Source organism: Cyprinus carpio, chromosome B16, assembly GCF_018340385.1.
Source record: "Cyprinus carpio isolate SPL01 chromosome B16, ASM1834038v1, whole genome shotgun sequence".
Classification (NCBI taxonomy): domain Eukaryota; kingdom Metazoa; phylum Chordata; class Actinopteri; order Cypriniformes; family Cyprinidae; genus Cyprinus; species Cyprinus carpio.
In genome coordinates, this window is record NC_056612.1 from 23,019,631 (window position 1) to 23,037,498 (window position 17,868).

General features: G+C 38.1%; 2 protein-coding genes across 3 annotated transcripts in view; both read right to left on the reverse strand.

Annotated features, from left to right (window-relative positions):
- The window catches only part of LOC109064510 (dual specificity tyrosine-phosphorylation-regulated kinase 1B-like), a 45,631-nt gene extending 37,875 nt beyond the window's left edge, over nucleotides 1-7,756 (reverse strand). Inside the window, exon 1 of one of the 2 annotated variants that reach the window (XM_042741526.1) lies at nucleotides 7,596-7,756. In XM_042741526.1, the coding sequence (XP_042597460.1) occupies nucleotides 7,596-7,623 (28 nt within the window). In that variant the 5' untranslated portion in view covers nucleotides 7,624-7,756. Of the gene's footprint in view, nucleotides 1-5,680; nucleotides 6,532-7,595 lie in introns of those variants that run through there. The other variant, XM_042741527.1, reaches the window with a different exon arrangement.
- A 1,212-nt stretch (nucleotides 7,757-8,968) lies between these two features.
- On the reverse strand, nucleotides 8,969-17,524 carry alkbh8 (alkB homolog 8, tRNA methyltransferase). Its single transcript, XM_019081553.2, has 11 exons — nucleotides 16,895-17,524; nucleotides 16,251-16,485; nucleotides 16,034-16,165; nucleotides 15,781-15,876; nucleotides 15,163-15,267; nucleotides 15,015-15,085; nucleotides 14,636-14,742; nucleotides 14,248-14,399; nucleotides 11,742-11,998; nucleotides 11,476-11,625; nucleotides 8,969-9,626 (listed from the first exon to the last, which is right to left on the reverse strand). The coding sequence occupies exons 1-11, from the start codon at nucleotides 17,165-17,167 to the stop codon at nucleotides 9,078-9,080; spliced, it is 2,127 nt and encodes a 708-aa protein (XP_018937098.2). The 5' UTR covers nucleotides 17,168-17,524; the 3' UTR covers nucleotides 8,969-9,077.
- Nucleotides 17,525-17,868: the final 344 nt, after the last annotated feature.

Genomic DNA, 17,868 nt, shown 5'->3' on the forward strand with positions numbered 1-17,868 from the left:
TTGGAAACTAACAAATGAAATGTTGTGGTCATGTCACGCACTTGACTTTAAATGACTATTCTCTCATGGTGCAGGGATTTGCACGGGATGGATAAAGATTACTAAAATGATGAAGAAAAGTCTATTTTGGGAGCAGCTCATAACATCTTTATCCCATCCAGCTCCACCAATGACTTTCTCGCTCTCTCTCTCTGACACACATACACACATCCATCTCTACACCTTTCCTTTTAGTCTTTCGACTGAATAGGAGATCCATTTATCTTGATTTATCGAGATCTCTCCTCTCCCAGTTTATTCTACCTCCCTTTTACCTTTCCCATCTTCCAGACTCGCTCCTCCATGCGTTTATACTCATTCACCCTCACTCTCTCTCCATCTCAGAGCTGCGTTAAGCAGGTCAGCAAGGCAGGGATGCTGAGAGGGAAAAAAGATCACCACGAAGATGAGCAGCTTCTTCTTATCGCACACATGCACAGAGGATGTTAAAACACACATGCTTTCTGACCGGACTCACACATGCATCACAATAACTTTATTTCTCCACACAAAGCAAACTGAAGGCTTAGATTACAGCAAAAAGGTCTGGCTTTTACAGGTTTGCTTCCACAACTACTGTTCTTGGATGGTTCTCTTCTGAACAATAAAGTAGCCTATATGAAGGGACCCATGTATGCTGTCAGGAAAACTTTTGTGGATGTCTACTCAAGATCATCTGAAGACGTGTGAATACAAAATGTGTGTGCAAAACATGCTAAGGAGTTACTAAGGCATTATAAATAATTTTTAGAATTCTTGCCATGTTCTAAGATGTTCTGAGTTGTTGCTATTGCACTGCTAGGTGCATACATGCAGGCCCGAGTCAAAAGAGTCCCCACAAGTCTTTTTGGCTTTGTTCATACAATGCAGGGGAAATCTGATTTTTTAAATTTAAAACCTGATTTTTTAAAATGACAATTGAAAATGCACGCCATACATGGCCATATAAATTTTTTTTTTTGTTCAGACTGCAGTTGTTTTTCCTAGTTGTTTTACTAACAACACAAAATTGTGTAGATAGACCATTTACGAAGGTGAATCAGAAAATCAGATTTCATATGATTTTTTTTGTCCCATTCACAATACAAAACAAAATTGGCTTTCAGTCAAATAGGCAATGTATATATATATATATATATATATATATATTTTTTTTTTTTAAAACAACATTTCAAATTGCATGCCAAATCTGATTTTTTCCCCTGTTCAGGCTACAGTTAGCCTAGCACATCCACAATGATTTTCTTACGAACAAGACAATGTTGTGTAGATTTACCATTTACAAGGGTAAACTGAAAATTTTGATTTGATTTTTGTTTGTTTGATTTTTGTTCTATTCAGAAATTTGATTATTTGGATGTATATATATGTTTTTACGACAGTTCTGCATCCTATATACGGCCAGAACTAAATTCTTCTGTTCAGACTGCTAGCAGGCCTGGCCTTACTGACAAAACTACAGTAACTAGTGTAGATTCAGTATGTATTTACAAAGGTGAATGAGAAAGTCCGGTTTCATGTTAATGTTTTGTCCTGTTAAGGCTATAAAAATGGATTTGAGTCACACAGGGAATATATAAATGTTAAAAAAACATTCCGGTTTCGTGTTAATTTTTTGTCCTGTTAAGGCTACAAAAATGGATTTGAGTCACATAGGGAAAATATAAATGTTAAAAAAAAAAACATTTTTGCTGCATGTGTGAATAAGGCCTATTGCATTCTGCTTTCTAGATAAGCTTGAGAACATCAGTGTGAGTGTAAAAATCTAAAGTTAAATCACTTAGAAATACAGTAGTAGTAATGCAGTCAAATGATGTAAGGTATAATAATGTCCATGGCACATACAATACATACTGTTATAAATATTAGGGGGTTGTGCTTTAGCAAGCACCATTAATTATGTTCTACAAATAATTAGCTTAACTCCATAGTACCTTGAATGTCTAGATGGAAAACACATCATCTGGTCAATGAAATGCATTGCTGAAACTTACAGGGTTTCTGGCTCAAACACTGACCAAGACTGCATCGTGTAGAGGTGGGGACTAGACCAGAATGACTCACTCTCTCTCACACACACACACACATTACTGCTGCTAAGGGGTGCACCTCAGCAAGGCAGGTTTCTCTTTGATATGGGCATGCAGTGGTCAAGAAAGAGCAGACAGACAGTAAAGGACATAAGCACTGAAACTCTCCCTACGGGAAAAAATGTCCACATCACAACCTGCACCAAGCCAGACTGAGAAAAGGTATCATCCATACTGTTGCAAAAGAGATTATAAGTTGGTCTGGATACAGGAGATGTCCTGTGTGATTTCTGTAAGAGTACCATCTGTGCTTTTATCATCTAACTTTCCATTTCTCCCTACCTCCATCAAGTCACCAACACCTGGCTAAATTACAGCTGCTAGCCTCTCTCGTACCCTAGGTATCCACCAAGCCAGTTCAACATCTACAAAGTCACTGTGTGCTTTTCATTACCAATTTATGAGCCAATGGGAAGCTGGAAGAAAACTACATTAGGAAGGCACAGGCGGCAACATCTTATAGAAGGAGCTAAGATGCTCTTGACTGGAAGTCTGCTCTTGGGGGCGATAATTATTTTTCTGCTAAAACGCAGGGTCACAAAGACCTGAATTAACTTATGGTCCTGCAATGTGACTATGAACTGCAGGGTTGAATCTAAAAACTTAAAAAATCAATCCATCTCTCATGTGGTTAGCAAATGACATCATGAGAGATCCATTCAACTTGTGCTGACAGCTCATGAATCACGTTGAAAGGAGTCTCTATATATATAATTCTCAAAACTGTCCAATTAAACTTGTACACACACTGGTTTTGCAGAGTATGTAGGACTGGCTCATGTCTATGTGATTTTTTTTTCACTTCTAAATTCAATAATGACATCAAAGTGACCTTTACTACCAAGTGGGCAGGTCACCAAACTGACAACACTCAGAGGTTGAATGAGTTTGCCAAGATGGTGGAAAACGCTTTAACTATGATCCCTTACAAGACAAAGCAATTAACGTTTAAGATGAAGGCTGTAAATACTACTCCGTTTCCTGATGCAATTTCCCTGTACTGCCTCAATTTGATATGTAAATGAATTACGTTTCTGTGGATCTCCTCAAATGAACGTATGTCTGGTCTGCGATTCAAGTCAATGAAAAAACCTGACCCAAGTCACCAAACCCTTTGACCAGCTGGCAGATTAGACGGTGACGAGCAACAGGAGCAAGTCTGTACTCTAAAAATTCAAGATGTGAAGAACTTACAAAACACTTACCAAGCAGCCTCAATGGAGAACGTACTTCAGTTTAAACTGTTTCCATCCAAAGAGCCACATGTTGACCTCACACGCAACCCATGCTTTAGAGAAAAAAGCTTGTTAGGAGCCACATCCAAATCGATGTGTTAGGCTATATGCCATCTGATGAGTGAAGGGATTTGTCCTGATAGAGTAAGGGCAAAGTCACACAGGGACAGATGGACTGAAACACTGATAGGGAGGTGGGATATGGGAAATAAACAGAACTTTTCTACTCTAGCTTTCCTCAAGAGTTTACAGAAAGAAGAGTAAATGCAGGTTAATATGCTCAAACAAGTCTATATAAACTGTGTATTTGTAAGTGCACGTGTGTCCTCTCCTTCCAGAGCTATCAAATTTAGTAGTAGGCCTATGTTGCGAGATGAATGGGGAATACTGCCTAAGGTGGTCTTCGAAAAGACTAACAAGCTTGTGTCCATCCCATTTTGATTTATGTCAGCTACAAGAAATGAATGACAACTACAAATGTGTCTAGGATGTTCTCACAGAATACACATCTGAAAGTTGTTTATGCTATACAAAGTACAGTGTATACATGTGTCCATTTGAGGCAACATGGTAAAATTTGAGTTTGAGGCTTGATGTAGTTCTAAAGTTTAAAAGTTAAGAGAACAAGCCAAGCAAGACCTTGCAAAATACCTAATATTACAAGTAAATCACTGGCTATCTCTTTAAATGGAATGAGTTTTCAATACAAATGCTTTTTGGTGGCAAAAAAGCCCTGTTTAAAATAACCCCACAGTACGTTTACAGTCATATTTCATACAATTAAGTTAGTTAGTCTATTCAGAGCCCCGTGTCACTCTGCTACGGACACCAAAAGAAATCCAAAAACAGAGCTTGTCACACATTAAAAATAAATAATGTGGCCAAAAAAACAAAAAGAAACTAGAGAGGGTTGATTGATTCATGCTCAAGAGCACAAAAAAGCATGTAAAAGTTTAAATGATTCTGGAAAGGGAGATAAAAGTATCACTATTTTAAGGGACAGGTGGCTCCTGCATTGCAACTGAAAGTACTGTGCATCAAAAGAGACAATCTCCTATCATGCATCTCTTTTTTTTCCCACCTCAAAGCAGCCTAAATCCAAGATTCACCTACAATCCAAACGATTCCACCCATTTTTGATTCTGAAAAATAACACGGTAATAATATGCCGGTTTAAACCATTCCTAAAGGTGACAACGTATAAGGATGCAGTATAATGGCTGATCGAGATGGCAACATGCAAAAGAAGAGCAGAAGTGTGTCCATTTTGAACCGGCATTGCTACTTCAGCACCACAGCAGAAGCCTTGCAGAAAACGCTATGGAGATGAAGGGTGTAGGCAAAGCCAGATTCATCCACACACTGGGCTAAATAGAGACCTGGGTAAATGGGCCACATCCAAATGTATTACAGAAGTGGATTGTAATAAGAATCGGCCATATATTTTCCTCCAAGCATCACGATTGTGCACGTATGAACATTGCAAGGAAAATTGTAACGTCACCCTATTAAGATCAATGGAATAAAGTCGTGCTTTTATTCACAAAAAATGACCTAGCACGGTCATATGTTTTGTTAAACGGTAAATACGTCAACCAATGCGTTAAAACCAACCAAATATCTGTCAAATTTCGATAGCTTTCAGGCATTCTATGCACAAGATTTGCATCCCATGCAACACCGCAGTTTTGCATTAATGTAATTGTGGCCGAGCTGATGCTCTGGGATTTTTTTATATCTCTCTCTTTTTTTTTAAACAGCCATTACATGACGGCTGGGTGTCTAAAACAAACGTGATGGGCTAACCTGACTCATCAATCTGAGTAATGCAAGCGATAATCGAAAGATGCATTGAAGGTCTCATAATCGAACATGTTCATGGGTGCATGGCTGCAAAAGCGAGTCATGCAATGGATTTGACTGATGCTGATTTTGTGCATATCGCACAGAATGAGCGGTTTAATAATCGAAATGGTTGACAAGCGATCGGGGAACATATATTGCACGGTTTTAATCATTGCAAATCACATCCACTGACAAGCAAGCAGGCAGCCTGAGTTGAGCCGCTGGTCTCTGGATGGCACAGGAGGGTAACGTTTAAATACCTGCTCGTAGTCTTTTGCATCTGACCCAGTTTACATGAAGTAACAAACCGAATATGTCCCCACTCCCTCCCCAAAGCCCTGGCCTGTGCATCAGGTATCTTTGGGAACACGGTGTCTTGCGGGAAATGAGGAGGGAACAGGAGCATCCGCGTAAAACAGACGACAGTAAGTTACGGGTTTTTGCGTGTTAAGAAACCAACTGTAGTCTTACCTCAGCTTCGTGTCCAGCTTCCCGAAGCAGCCATTACCAGTATTCCCTCTTTACCGTCTGAAGCTCCGCCACACAGGTAAGTTAACGTTACCGGGGCGGACCGAAAAACCGGCAAAACGACCCCCTCCCCCCGAACCGCCACCCCTTCGGACGGGTTTCTGCGATCGTCTCCCGAAAAAAAAAAAAAGACGAAACGCGCAGGCTATCGTCTTGTCGTCGCTCTACAATCCCTTTTCAGCACATCTGTCTTTTTTTTCACAGTCCCCCAAAAGCACAAATGAGCGCGGCAGGAGCATCTTCAAACCCCCGGCGCGGCCAACCGCCGATCCGGTGAGCAGCGGCACATGCAACCGTGACAACCGCCTCTCTGCGCTCCGCGTTAGTCCGCCTCGACGTGGGACAGAAATCGCTGGTAATAGCGGCGGGGGTGGTGTGTGGGTCTCGGCGGCTAGCGCTCAGGCTAACCGCGATCACATCGCCCAGCAGCGGCAGTGTAGTGGCGCGTCGCTCGCGGAGGTCTGCAGCAGCAGCAGCGAGGGGTGGTGGGGTGAGAAGAAGAGTGATTAAATTAAAAAAAGGAAAAAGAAAGAAAAACGGATGAACTAAACCGGGGTTTCTTCGTCGCACCGCTACAATTAGCGATGTGCATTCGCCAGGGACCCCCCCTCACTGCCGTTAATCTCGGATCGGCTCCGAGGCTGCTCGTCGCTTGGAGAGGGTCTGCACGGTGAAGCGCGTCCCCGCTACAAAGCGCGCTCGCCTCGGTGTGTGTGCAGTGTTCACAAAATGGCCGCCTAAACAAACCCTACAACGGGCTGCGCCCAGCGGCTGTTAGCGCGATTTGCCTCGGCATTTGCCTGTGCAGGGGAGGAAAACGACACTTTTACGGGAACGATTATTTAGAAAACGCGCGCTGGGGTGCCCCTTTGGCCCGTTTCAAGCTATTAGAAAGTGATAAGTTGCTTGTAGCCCAGGCAAACGAACAGTGCCGAGTCTGAGGAGATCTGACAGAGCTAATCTGAGACCATAAACGGCTGTGACTAAGAACAATTTTTATCTTAATTTAGCTCAACGTTTATATTTCAGCACAACCGATGTATACCGAACGAGTAACGTTATATGACTTGTCACAACCGACAAGACAACGATGCGATGGAGTACTTGGGGTTTTTCCCAAATGTTGTTTTCGTATGTTATTACGCTCAAAACCAGTTTAAGACCGTTTGCTGGTCTCAGTGGGTTTTAGAGATGTTTGGGGCTTTTTCAAATGGGCAGACCAGCTTTGTAAGAGAAGACCAGTTGACTGTATAAACACCAACAAACCAGTTTAAGATATTTTTTTTCTGCTGAAAAGTGCACATGAGTCTCATTAACGTGGATATATATATTTTTTAATACTTTGAATGATACAAATATCTCAGTATTTTGGGCTTTACATTGCACAACTTTCTTCATAGTTCGCTTACAGGCTTCTCGGGATCATAACTGATAAAACAAACGTACTAAAGCATATTACACCACCGCAAATATATTTATAATTTATTTCTTTCCTTACACTTAATTCGATTTGGTTAGTTATTTTAAAGTGTCAAGCCACTAATGACACTACAGTTGATAAATCACGAAAGTATAACACACACACACACTATATATGTACTTCTTCAAGAAAGTTTTATCCAGAGGGGGTCGTGCAGTGGATGTGAAACTGATTAAGTTTTCCGAGGTCTTTATATTCAGCCTCTCTCTTCATCTTTACATGAATCCCTCATTCATTGTTCCAAGCCGAGGGCACCATTAAAACAGTCTGGACATGTCATGTGCCAATGGGATAAAAAGACAAGGTCACAAATGTGACCAACTCCCCCCACGCAAGACATTCACACCGAACATATTTATAGGTGTCTTTGTTCCTAACCTTTTAGGCGCATTGTAGGCTTTAACATTCACACGTCTGTAAGGTTTTTACGAGGACGTCATGACCCTCTCTGTTCTTCATGTGTGAGACCTACCGTGGTTTAAGACAAAACGCACAAGTATATTTTCAAATTGAATATAAATGAATTAACCCGCCAGGTCGAGCTAGGTTACTAAAAACATTTAAACATGCAGGAAGTTCGTCATCATCAAATTCAAGGTGAAAGTTCACACCTTTACCTCTGGCAGAGATCGACGCCATCTAGTGGTGCACAGAAACACTACAGTGAGTTCAACAGCGTTGAAAACCACTGATCTACATATGATCTGATCTATATTATAGCTCAGTGGTTGAAACCCAAAAACAATCTTTTCAGGTCAAGTATACTGTACTGTTAAAACGGTCAGTAAATGTTATTTTTTTTAAGAAGTAAATACTTATATTAAGTAAGGATGCGTTCAATTGAACAAAAGTGGCATTTAAATCCATTTATAATTTTCCTTTTAACATTCATTTAAGAATCCAAAAAAAGAGAGATTGCCATTTCAAACACAAAAATATTAAGCAGAAAACCTGTTTTCATCACTTATAATAATAAGAAACGTTTCTTGAGTGCCAAATCACTATATTAGAATGATTTCCGAGGATCATATGACACTGAACTGTAGAACACACTACACTATTTACATAATATATTTACACACACATACTTAGTGTACCTTAAATTTTTTTGCACATAATATACCTGTACATACATAACTGCTCATTGTAATATACCTGCCATACAATTGTCAATTTGTATATTGTCATTCCTTACCTACTTATTTGTATTTTTTATTCTTTTATTATGTGTTTTTTGTTCTGTCGCTGTCATTCTGTTGCCCTGCGGAGCTTCTGTCACGAAAACAAATTCCTCGTATGTGTGAACATACCTAGCAATAAAGCTTCTGATTCTGAAGTCGGGAGTAACAGCTGCTGAAAATTCAGCTTTGACAGGAATAACTTGCACTGTTTCACTGTATTATTATTATTTTTTTTAAATAAAAAAAACGCATCCTTGGTGAGCACGAGACTTCTTTCAAACACGATAAAAAAATCTTACCAACTCTAAACTTTAGCCTGGGCATTAATAACATGCAAATGTACCATATTAATGTATTGACATACTTATTTATGGTGCTTACACTGCTTTACTGTAGAGGTTAATAAGTGATAAACTCATCCAGGCATAAATCAGCAGAAGTCAGGATGACGTTAACATTGTAACACAGTTTTTCACTGCAGAAGAGAAATTAATCGAGGTAGGTTTTGTACCAGAAAGAATACAAAGCAACATTTTCTACTGCTTTACAAAAACGTTTTAAGATATTCAGTAATGATTCTTCAGTGTTTTATTAGCTGTCACTGCATGCATGAACATTTTATTTTAAAAATTGCATTTATTCAATAACCTAGAATTGATTTTTTCTGTGGAATATTATTCTATGAAGAGTTACAATGTGTCTTCTCCAGTTCCACACACCAGTTACCCTGATCATGGTAGCTCCTAAGCACTTTAACACCTGTCACACAACAGCACATCTCTTCTAGCTCTCCCTGCTGGAAGACATGATAATAGCGGTGAAATACAGGCCCCTCACTCGTGTTCTCCAAGGGGCCCTTTGTGCTTCCACTCCGTGCTCCCTTGTTCTTATCCGCATTACATTTGAAGTGCCATGGCACCAGGAGGTCTTGGGAGAGGAAAGCTGTGCGGTTAGTGTGGATGTGGATTCTGGGCTGTGTCACATTCTGCTCCTCTGTGCATTTCATGTCTGATCTAATTTTCCTATCATGCTCCTCCTGTTGGTTGAACATGTTCTCTTCTGTTTTAAGCTCACCGCTTCTCTCCACACTAGCTCCAGTTGTTCTTTCTTTCAGATATTTTGATTTCTGCTTGTTGTATTCCTGCTCCATGGCCCAAACGTAGATCAGAGCTCTTCCTCCCACCTTTAACAACCGAACCAGCTCTCTGACAGCAGCCTGTCTTCTCTCCTAGGAACACATGCACTTTGTTCAGCATCAGCATTTACAGATTTGCATATTTTTTACATTTATGTATTTAAAATATGTTTTGATCCAAAGTGATTTATATTGCATTTAAGATGTGCATTTTGTCAATTCACGCATTTCATGGACATTGAACAACGAACAACTGTTTGAGATAGAAGAACGCAGGAATCACATTTTTTTTTTTTTTTTTTTATGAGATTAAAAGGCTTGTGTACTATGAAAATATTTAGGAGAAAAAACTATTTATTTAATATAATTGTAAAAACACCTCATTCACAACTTAAAGACATCAGACAGATTAATAACTGTCATGTGGAGGTAATTAGAAAGCCAGATATTAGAGAGATATTATTCCTAAACACCAGAAAAACTAATGAGTACATTATCAAAGTAAAATGTATTTAAGTTTGTAAAACACACACACTACTGTTTAAAAGTTTGAGGATTTTTTAATGTTTTTGAAAGAAGACTTACTGCATTTATTTGATAAAAAAGATTAAAATTTAAAATAACTCTTTTCTATTTTAATGCATTTTAAAATGTCAAATTTATTTCTGTGATGGCAAAGCTGAATTTTTAGCAGCCATTAGCAGTGTCACGTGATCTTTCAGAAATAATTTTCTGATTTGCTGCTCAAGAAATATTTCTTATAATCATCAATGTTGAAAACAATTGTGAAGATTAAATTTTTTTTTTTGGAATCCGTGAGACACTGTTTTTTGTTTTTTTCAAAAAAAAAGTTCAAAAGAACAGAATTTATCTGAAATTGTAATATTTTGTAACAGATGTATTTATGGTCACATTTGATCTATTTAATGCTGAATCCTTGCAGAAAAAAAGTATGAATTTATTAAAAGTAAAAAACTTTTGAGCTATAGCCTTTGGACCAGAAAGCCAAACTTTATGTGAGTGGGCCAAAGCACTGCTGCTCAGTGTACAAATAAAGGGGTTATTTCTCTCACAGCATCAAAAAAGGCATGTTTCATGTCACAAAGTATGTGGAAAATGGTTGTGAAAACTAAATTATGAAGACAAATAAAATTATTACAGTGCAAGTGGACTTCGGAAGAAGTTCAAATGTGACCCTGGGCCACAAAACCAGTCATAAAGGTCAATTTCTTAAAATTTATACATCATCTTATAAGAAGCAGAATAAATTAGCTTTCCATAGATGTATGGTTTGTTAGGATAGGACAATATTTGGCTGAGATGCAACAATTTGAAAATCTGGAATCTGAGGGTGCAAAAAAATCTAAATATTGAGAAAACTGCCTTTAAAGTTGACCAAATGAAGTCCTTAGCAATGCAAATTACTAATCCAAAATTAAGTTTTGATATATTTATGGTAAGAAATTTACAAAATATCTTCATGGAACAAGATCTTTACTTAATATACTAATGATTTTTGGCATAAAAGTAAAATGGATAATTTTGACCCATACAATGTATTTTTGGCTACTGCTACAAATATACCCCAGCGACTTAAAGCTGCAGTCCGTAACTTTTGCCGCTCTAGTGGTTAATAAACAGAACAGAGTGCGTCTTGCGGAAGAATACTGTAGCCGAAGCTACTTCTCTCTGTTTACGTCCATGACGAATCACGGAGGTACTGGGCTAATGCACAGTGGTACCTACCTGAACCAGTCTGAAATAGTCAGAATATAAACACTTATTATAGGTGTACCATACTGATTCATGGTGTACCCGCTTATTATATCAATTTTAACACAAAAAAGTCACGGACTGCATCTTTAAGACTGGTTTTGTGGTCCAGGTTCACAAATAAAATTAAAATAAGTTTTTTCCCCCCTTAATTACATAGTATGTTCACCTGTGTTGAGAAATGATGTATGACTGCAATAGAGATGCAGGCATCACAGCTGCCACTGCGCAGGGGGACAGACAGCGCATCTGACACCAATGCCTCATAACCCCGCTCAACGCAGATCTGCACTAGATTAGCACTGCGGTCACAGCCCACCTACAAATGGACAGGCGATAGGGGTTACAGTAAAAGTAATGGAAATCATCATAATTGTAACTAATAACCATGACATGTCTGAACAAGTCCATCTTACTTCCTGGTATATTACTTACTGATATAACTTCAGGGTTGATGCCCAGGTATTTGCCATTGCCGCATCCAATGTCTGCCAGAACACTTCCAGGCGGCAGCGACAGTAGAAAATCTCGCACGTGGGGCCACGGTGAGTGTCGTGTGCTGCTGAAGTGGGAGGAAATCTCTTCATAGACCTGATGAACATACTGCTCCTCCAAATAACACGCATCGCCTTCAGCAACAGGCACAGTCGGTGGAGAAGGCGGCTGCTGGCTATCACATACAGATGGATAGGCTACAACAGGAAATAAAATGATTCTTGTCATGAATGTACATGATTTTTATATCTACAAAAATACACAAATGCAGAGTGACCTTCATATATGTGACCCTAGACCACAACACCAGTCTTAAGTGTCAATTTTTTGAAATTGAGATTTTGACATCATCTGAAAGCTGAATAAATTAGTTTTCCATTGATGTATGGTTTGTTAGGATCGGACAATATTCGGCCGAGATACAACTATTGGAATTTGAGGGTGCAAAAAAATCTAAATACTGAGAAAACCACCTTTAAATTTGTCCAAATGAATTTCTTAGCAATGCATATTACTAATTAAAAATTAAGTTTTGATATATTTACGGTAGAAAATTTACAAAATATCTTCATGGAACATGATCTTTACTTAATATCCTAATGATTTTGGGCATAAAAGAAAAATTTATAATTTTGACCCATACAATGTTTTTTTGGCTATTGCTACAAATATACCCCAGCGACTTAAGACTGCTTTTGTGGTCCAGGGTCACAAATGTGATTTATATGTTTGTGCACTAGTATTCAAAATTTGGGCATGGTATGATTTTTTTTAAAATATGTAAAAAAAAAAAATAAAAAAAATCTCATGTTTTTACCAAGGCTCTATATATTTGTTCAGAAATAAAGTAAAACAGTAATACTGTGAAATATAATTACAACTTAAAATAACTGTGAACTGTGATGGTAAAGCAGAATTTTCAGCAGCCATCACTTCAGTCTTCTGTGTCACATGATCCATTCAGAAATCATTCCAGTTTGCTTATTTGTTGCTCATGAAACAATTCTTATTATCATCAATGTTAAAAACAGTTGTGCTGCTTAATATTTTTGTAGAAACTGAGATATATATTTTTTGTCAGGATCCTTAAAGGGATAGTTCACCCAAAAATGAGAATTCTGTCATTAATTACTCAACCTCATGTTGTTCCAAACCCGTATGACTTTCGTTCATCTTCACAACACAAATTAAGATATTTTTGATGAAATCTGAGAGCTTTCTGACCCTGCATAAGGGCCTTTCGCGCCACGGGAACCTTTTCACAGTACCAGAACTAATTGTGGAACTACGCACTTTTTGGCATTTTTGGGTGCGATTTTAGTACCGGACTGCCTTTTTCGAGAACCAAATTAGCTCCTACTCCGGAGCAGGGTCTAACCAGCACAACTGGTAATACCCGTGACGTAAGTATACATTGATTGGCCAGACCCACCATGATTAAAAACGCTGTGTAAACATACTGTAAACATTGTGTCAACTTATTTCGTATGATGAACAGCGATAGATGGACAGATGCTGAAGTGCAGGCACTTGTAGCAAATGTAGCACTGCCAGTTGTCGTTGGAGAATATGAGTCCTCCTTTCTGTTCTTTCAATCGCTTTTCCTTGTCCATTATTTTGAAACCCGCGAGACACAAAAACACAGCTCTGATCACAGCGTCCTCCATCCTCCTGTTGTTAGCGTTGTTCTTCTTTTGTTTTCGTTGTTGAACGCCACACACAAATGACACCGGCTTACGTCACTTCCTAGTACACACTGTCAGTTCGAATGCAACACTTTAAATGGTACTAAGAAACAGTTTGCACAAAATCGTCCCAGTACTTAAGTACTGTACATTTAGTTCTGGAACTAAAGTGGTGCGAAAGGCCCTACAGGCAGCAAGGGAGCTACCACGTTCAAGGCCCAGAAAGGTAACATCTAGGGTTACATTTCAATCTTTATTACTAACAATCCTGCGGTTCATAAAGAACTTTAATTAAGAACTTTAAAATTATTGCCTTGTTTATCTAAAAGTGCTCTTTTCCTTTAAACCTAGCCAAAAAACCATAGCCTGTGTTGGTTGTGAAACACAGTAGACTTTAATTATATGCATTTATGGTGTAATTACTAAATTTTTGTGTCAATGAAGGTTCATATTTACTGCAAACAATGCGCTGTTACTTTAATTCAGCATGTGCAGCGCATCAAAACTACCTTAATTTGTGTTCTGACGATAAATGAAGGTCTTAAGGGTTTGGAACGGCATCAGGGCGAGAAATTTATGACAGAATTTTCATTTTTGGGTGAATTTTAAAAATAACAGCAATTATTTAAAATAGAAATAAAATACAAATTTTGCTACTCTCACTTTTAATGCAAAAAAAAAAAAAAAAAAAAAAGGTAAATGGTACTGTACTTAGAAATGAAAAATATTTGCTTGCCTAAGCAAATACTTCACATACTCACCACAGTTGCATGGTATATGTCTGATTTTGCGGAACGTCAGAGATGTCCTGGTACCACGACGGCTCAGGGTCAGATTACTCAAGTCAGAGGTCATGACCCCTGACCCTTCAACCTCTGACACCGGTACCACATCAAATTTCCGAGGCGTTATGCTGACATGAAACATACACAAAACCTGTTAATCTCTCCCTAGAACAAAGGATTTGTAATATAATATAATATACTTTTGTACATATTGAATGATAATATTCATTAAATATTTATAATGACGAAACACAAAGTCAAGCAAAAATCCAAAGAACATATAGGTGTTTAGTTTTTGGTTGTCTGCACGTATTTGGGACATATATTGTATTTAATGTATATGTACAAAAAACATTTTCCTCACCCGTGAGTCCACAGATAACGGCTCTCTCCTTTCATTACTAGCAGACTCCGCTCTGGCAGCACCACAGCGACAGAACGACCGTCAGGATGTTTAAAGTCCATTACTGTCTATAGGAAAATAGCACAATGTTTCTATTCATCCATATAAGAAAATCATGAAGTTCATTTTCCATCTCCATCTTTGTTTTGACCCATGAAAATATTGCAGCACCAAAACCAATCAATAAGGCTACAAACAGGTCTGGTGTAACAGAACACCCTGACCCACTAATGTATGAAAAATGTAAACAGAAACATATCCTCACAAACATATTCCCAAAAACAAACATATTCCTAGTAATCCATAATTACTGACATTTTAGTGCTTCATTTATTCATACCTTTGCTCCGAGACTCAAGGAAAGGATGGGATCCTCAAAAGCAGAGTGAGTGTCCACATGAGGGGGAATCCCTGTACCAGACAATAACATTTAGTCCTATAAGCAGACATAAATCTCCACTCAGTTGCACAAATACATGATGTACTACCTTGTCCACTTTGGTATTGGTTTACAGTGAGCTGGTCTGGAAGGACACTTATGTGGCCATCAGCCAAACATCTTTGTAATAAAGCATCACATTCTGCCGGCAGGCCTGAAATGACAGGTGTCTATTCAATTTTAGAATTAATTAAGACATATAATACTTAGATTATGTGTAAATATATACACTACCATTCACATATTTGGAGAAAATTAATACTTGTATTCAGCAATGATGCATTATATTGATCAAAGAGGAACCGTAAAGACATTTAAATCTTAAACATTTCATTTAAAAAAAAAAATGCATTTTTTTTTTGTTTTACTTTTTATTAATCAAAGAATCCTGAAAAAACTAATGCATCATGTTTTCCACTAAAACATTAAGCAGCACAAATGTTTTCAATATTGGCAATAATAATATATATTTTTTTTTTTTAAATCAAGGCGGCTAAAAATTCAGACATTACATGAATTAATTATATTTTAAAACATTAAAATAGATATTTTACGATATTACTGTTTTTGTTAAGAGATTTCTTTAAAAACATTTCAAAAAACACTCACCACATACATATCATCACAAAAAAAGTGATGCAAAAAATGCAGAATTTTTCACACTTACCACCTGGTAAGGGCTTGTCTTTGTCAACGTTGTTATTATCGTACCGAAACTCATACCCATAATGCTTCACTCTTCTGTGTTTCAAAGCTTTCTGCACTGCAACACAAAAATAAACATTATTATTATCACAACTATTAAATAAGTTTATAGGTTAATATAAGTCTGCTATATATGAATATGTGACAAAGAGGATTAAACAATGTAATGGATTTTTTTTTATTTGCTGATTTAGAGGCTGTCAAGTATCTCTTACCTGTGACATCATCAGTATGTGGCGTCCAATCAACAGCCTGAAGCAGCTGCAGCTCCTCCTCTGGAGACACAAAATCCTCCAACACAGACAGACCAGGAGGCAAAGCACTGGACACGCTCCTGTCACTGTCCACTGACAAACAAAGTTGAGATCCATTAGAAACACTCTGTTTTAAGGCTCACTGAATAGGATTCTAAATATGACTCACGTGACACACCTTTCTCAACATAGCTGAAATAAAGCGCCACGCTTTGATCGTGACACTGCAGCACTCGTCCATTGAGGAGTGTATATGCGTTCTGGCCTGCTTCGGTTGAAGAATACGTTACAAACGCGTATGGTTTCGCTGGAGGGGTGAGGAGAGACTCGACAGTACCCCCCTCTTTAAGAACCTCCAGCAGTGACTCTCTGCTCACTCCATTCCCCAAACCTCCATTAGACACCACCAGATGCTACATAACAGACAATCATGAACATGCACATTACTGACTGCTTTTATGAGCCATCTATGCCAAGCAATTTAAAAGAATGGGGCATTTGCACATTTGACAAACTTCACCAAGAGACTATGGGATATGCAGAAACATGCAACTTTTATCCATTATTAATTCACAATTACTGATAGTGGAACTGAGAAAACCACAAATCATTTATATCTGTCATAATTGTTTACCATCAGCATTCATTTACAAGAGTATGTAGATTCAGTAGCATCTTATATATTTATAGACTGTATTCAGATACACAAACGTGAAGACATAGATAACTGTCTAACAACAGTACTGGCTATTCAAACTCAATTATGTAATTTGATCGATCCATATTCTACTGACAATTCATCAAAAGAAGCTTCTTAAGTACCTTTGTGGGATGTGACGCTGTGCTTATGCCCTCGTGTTTCAATAATGTGTGACTGGCTTTAATCTGCCTTCGAAGCAGTTTTTTCTCCTCTTTAGTTCTTCTCACACTTCTTGTGCTGTCCATGCTGCTATCCATTGTGCAACCGCATATTTGGTCCCCTCGCGCCAGATCTTCATACTTGGTTCCTGCTGTTTTTCTGAAATTTGAGTTCTGTTGTTTCCATTCTGCGGCCACGATTTCTACACAAAAATACCTATCTTTTAAAAAGACCATGACAGAAAATTAATGTCTTTCTTTACGTTGCCAGACGTGAGGAATAATTTGGTGATTTGGATATGATAGCAATAACCAAAGTAACGTTTGCATTTAAATGTTCAGAGATTACATCAAACCATATCTACAGTTTCGTTTTCACAGGTCTTTTTAAAATCTCAATGCATCATTATCAGTGTGTAGACAATTATTTTTAGGCCTTTGATCAATGTGGTGCAGATATAGCTTGATTCAGATTTGACCATCAACAAGACAATTTTAACGCACGTGAGAATTAAGATTATATTGTTTGCGATCATGATGATTAACTTCCTATATGTTTCAAACTTAATCTTTAAGCAATGCACTGACCAAACTTACTGATTTTGAATATTTACAAAAATGCTCAAGTTTTAAATTACCTGCTTGTGATTACAGACCTTCTGGACAATGAAGCATCTGAACCTTTAATTCAGATTACTAACAATTTCCCGAGCAAAGACATGCCTCACACAGTGCCTTGCAAGAAAAAAGGGAATTTAACTCTAGTTTGGAGCATCTACTTGCTTCAGAAGGGTGTTCGGGGTACTTGTCAGATGATCGTGCTGAGAAAACCAGAAAAACAGCATGCAAGCTTAAGACGGGCTTAACAAGTATTAGTATTAAATCCTTTTTTAGAGTTGGTGATATGGGTTTATACTAATGCTTCTGAAACAGCTTCA

Excerpts from the sequence above, each read along its gene's own strand:
- alkbh8 (XM_019081553.2), bottom strand. The coding sequence starts at position 17,167 with ATGGTCTTTTTAAAAGATAGGTATTTTTGTGTAGAAATCGTGGCCGCA. Across the intron at positions 11,999-14,247 it reads ACATATACCATGCAACTGTG|CCTATCCATCTGTATGTGAT; the intron begins GTGAGTATGTGA and ends TTCCTGTTGTAG. Across the intron at positions 11,626-11,741 it reads TCAACCCTGAAGTTATATCA|GTGGGCTGTGACCGCAGTGC; the intron begins GTAAGTAATATA and ends GTCCATTTGTAG.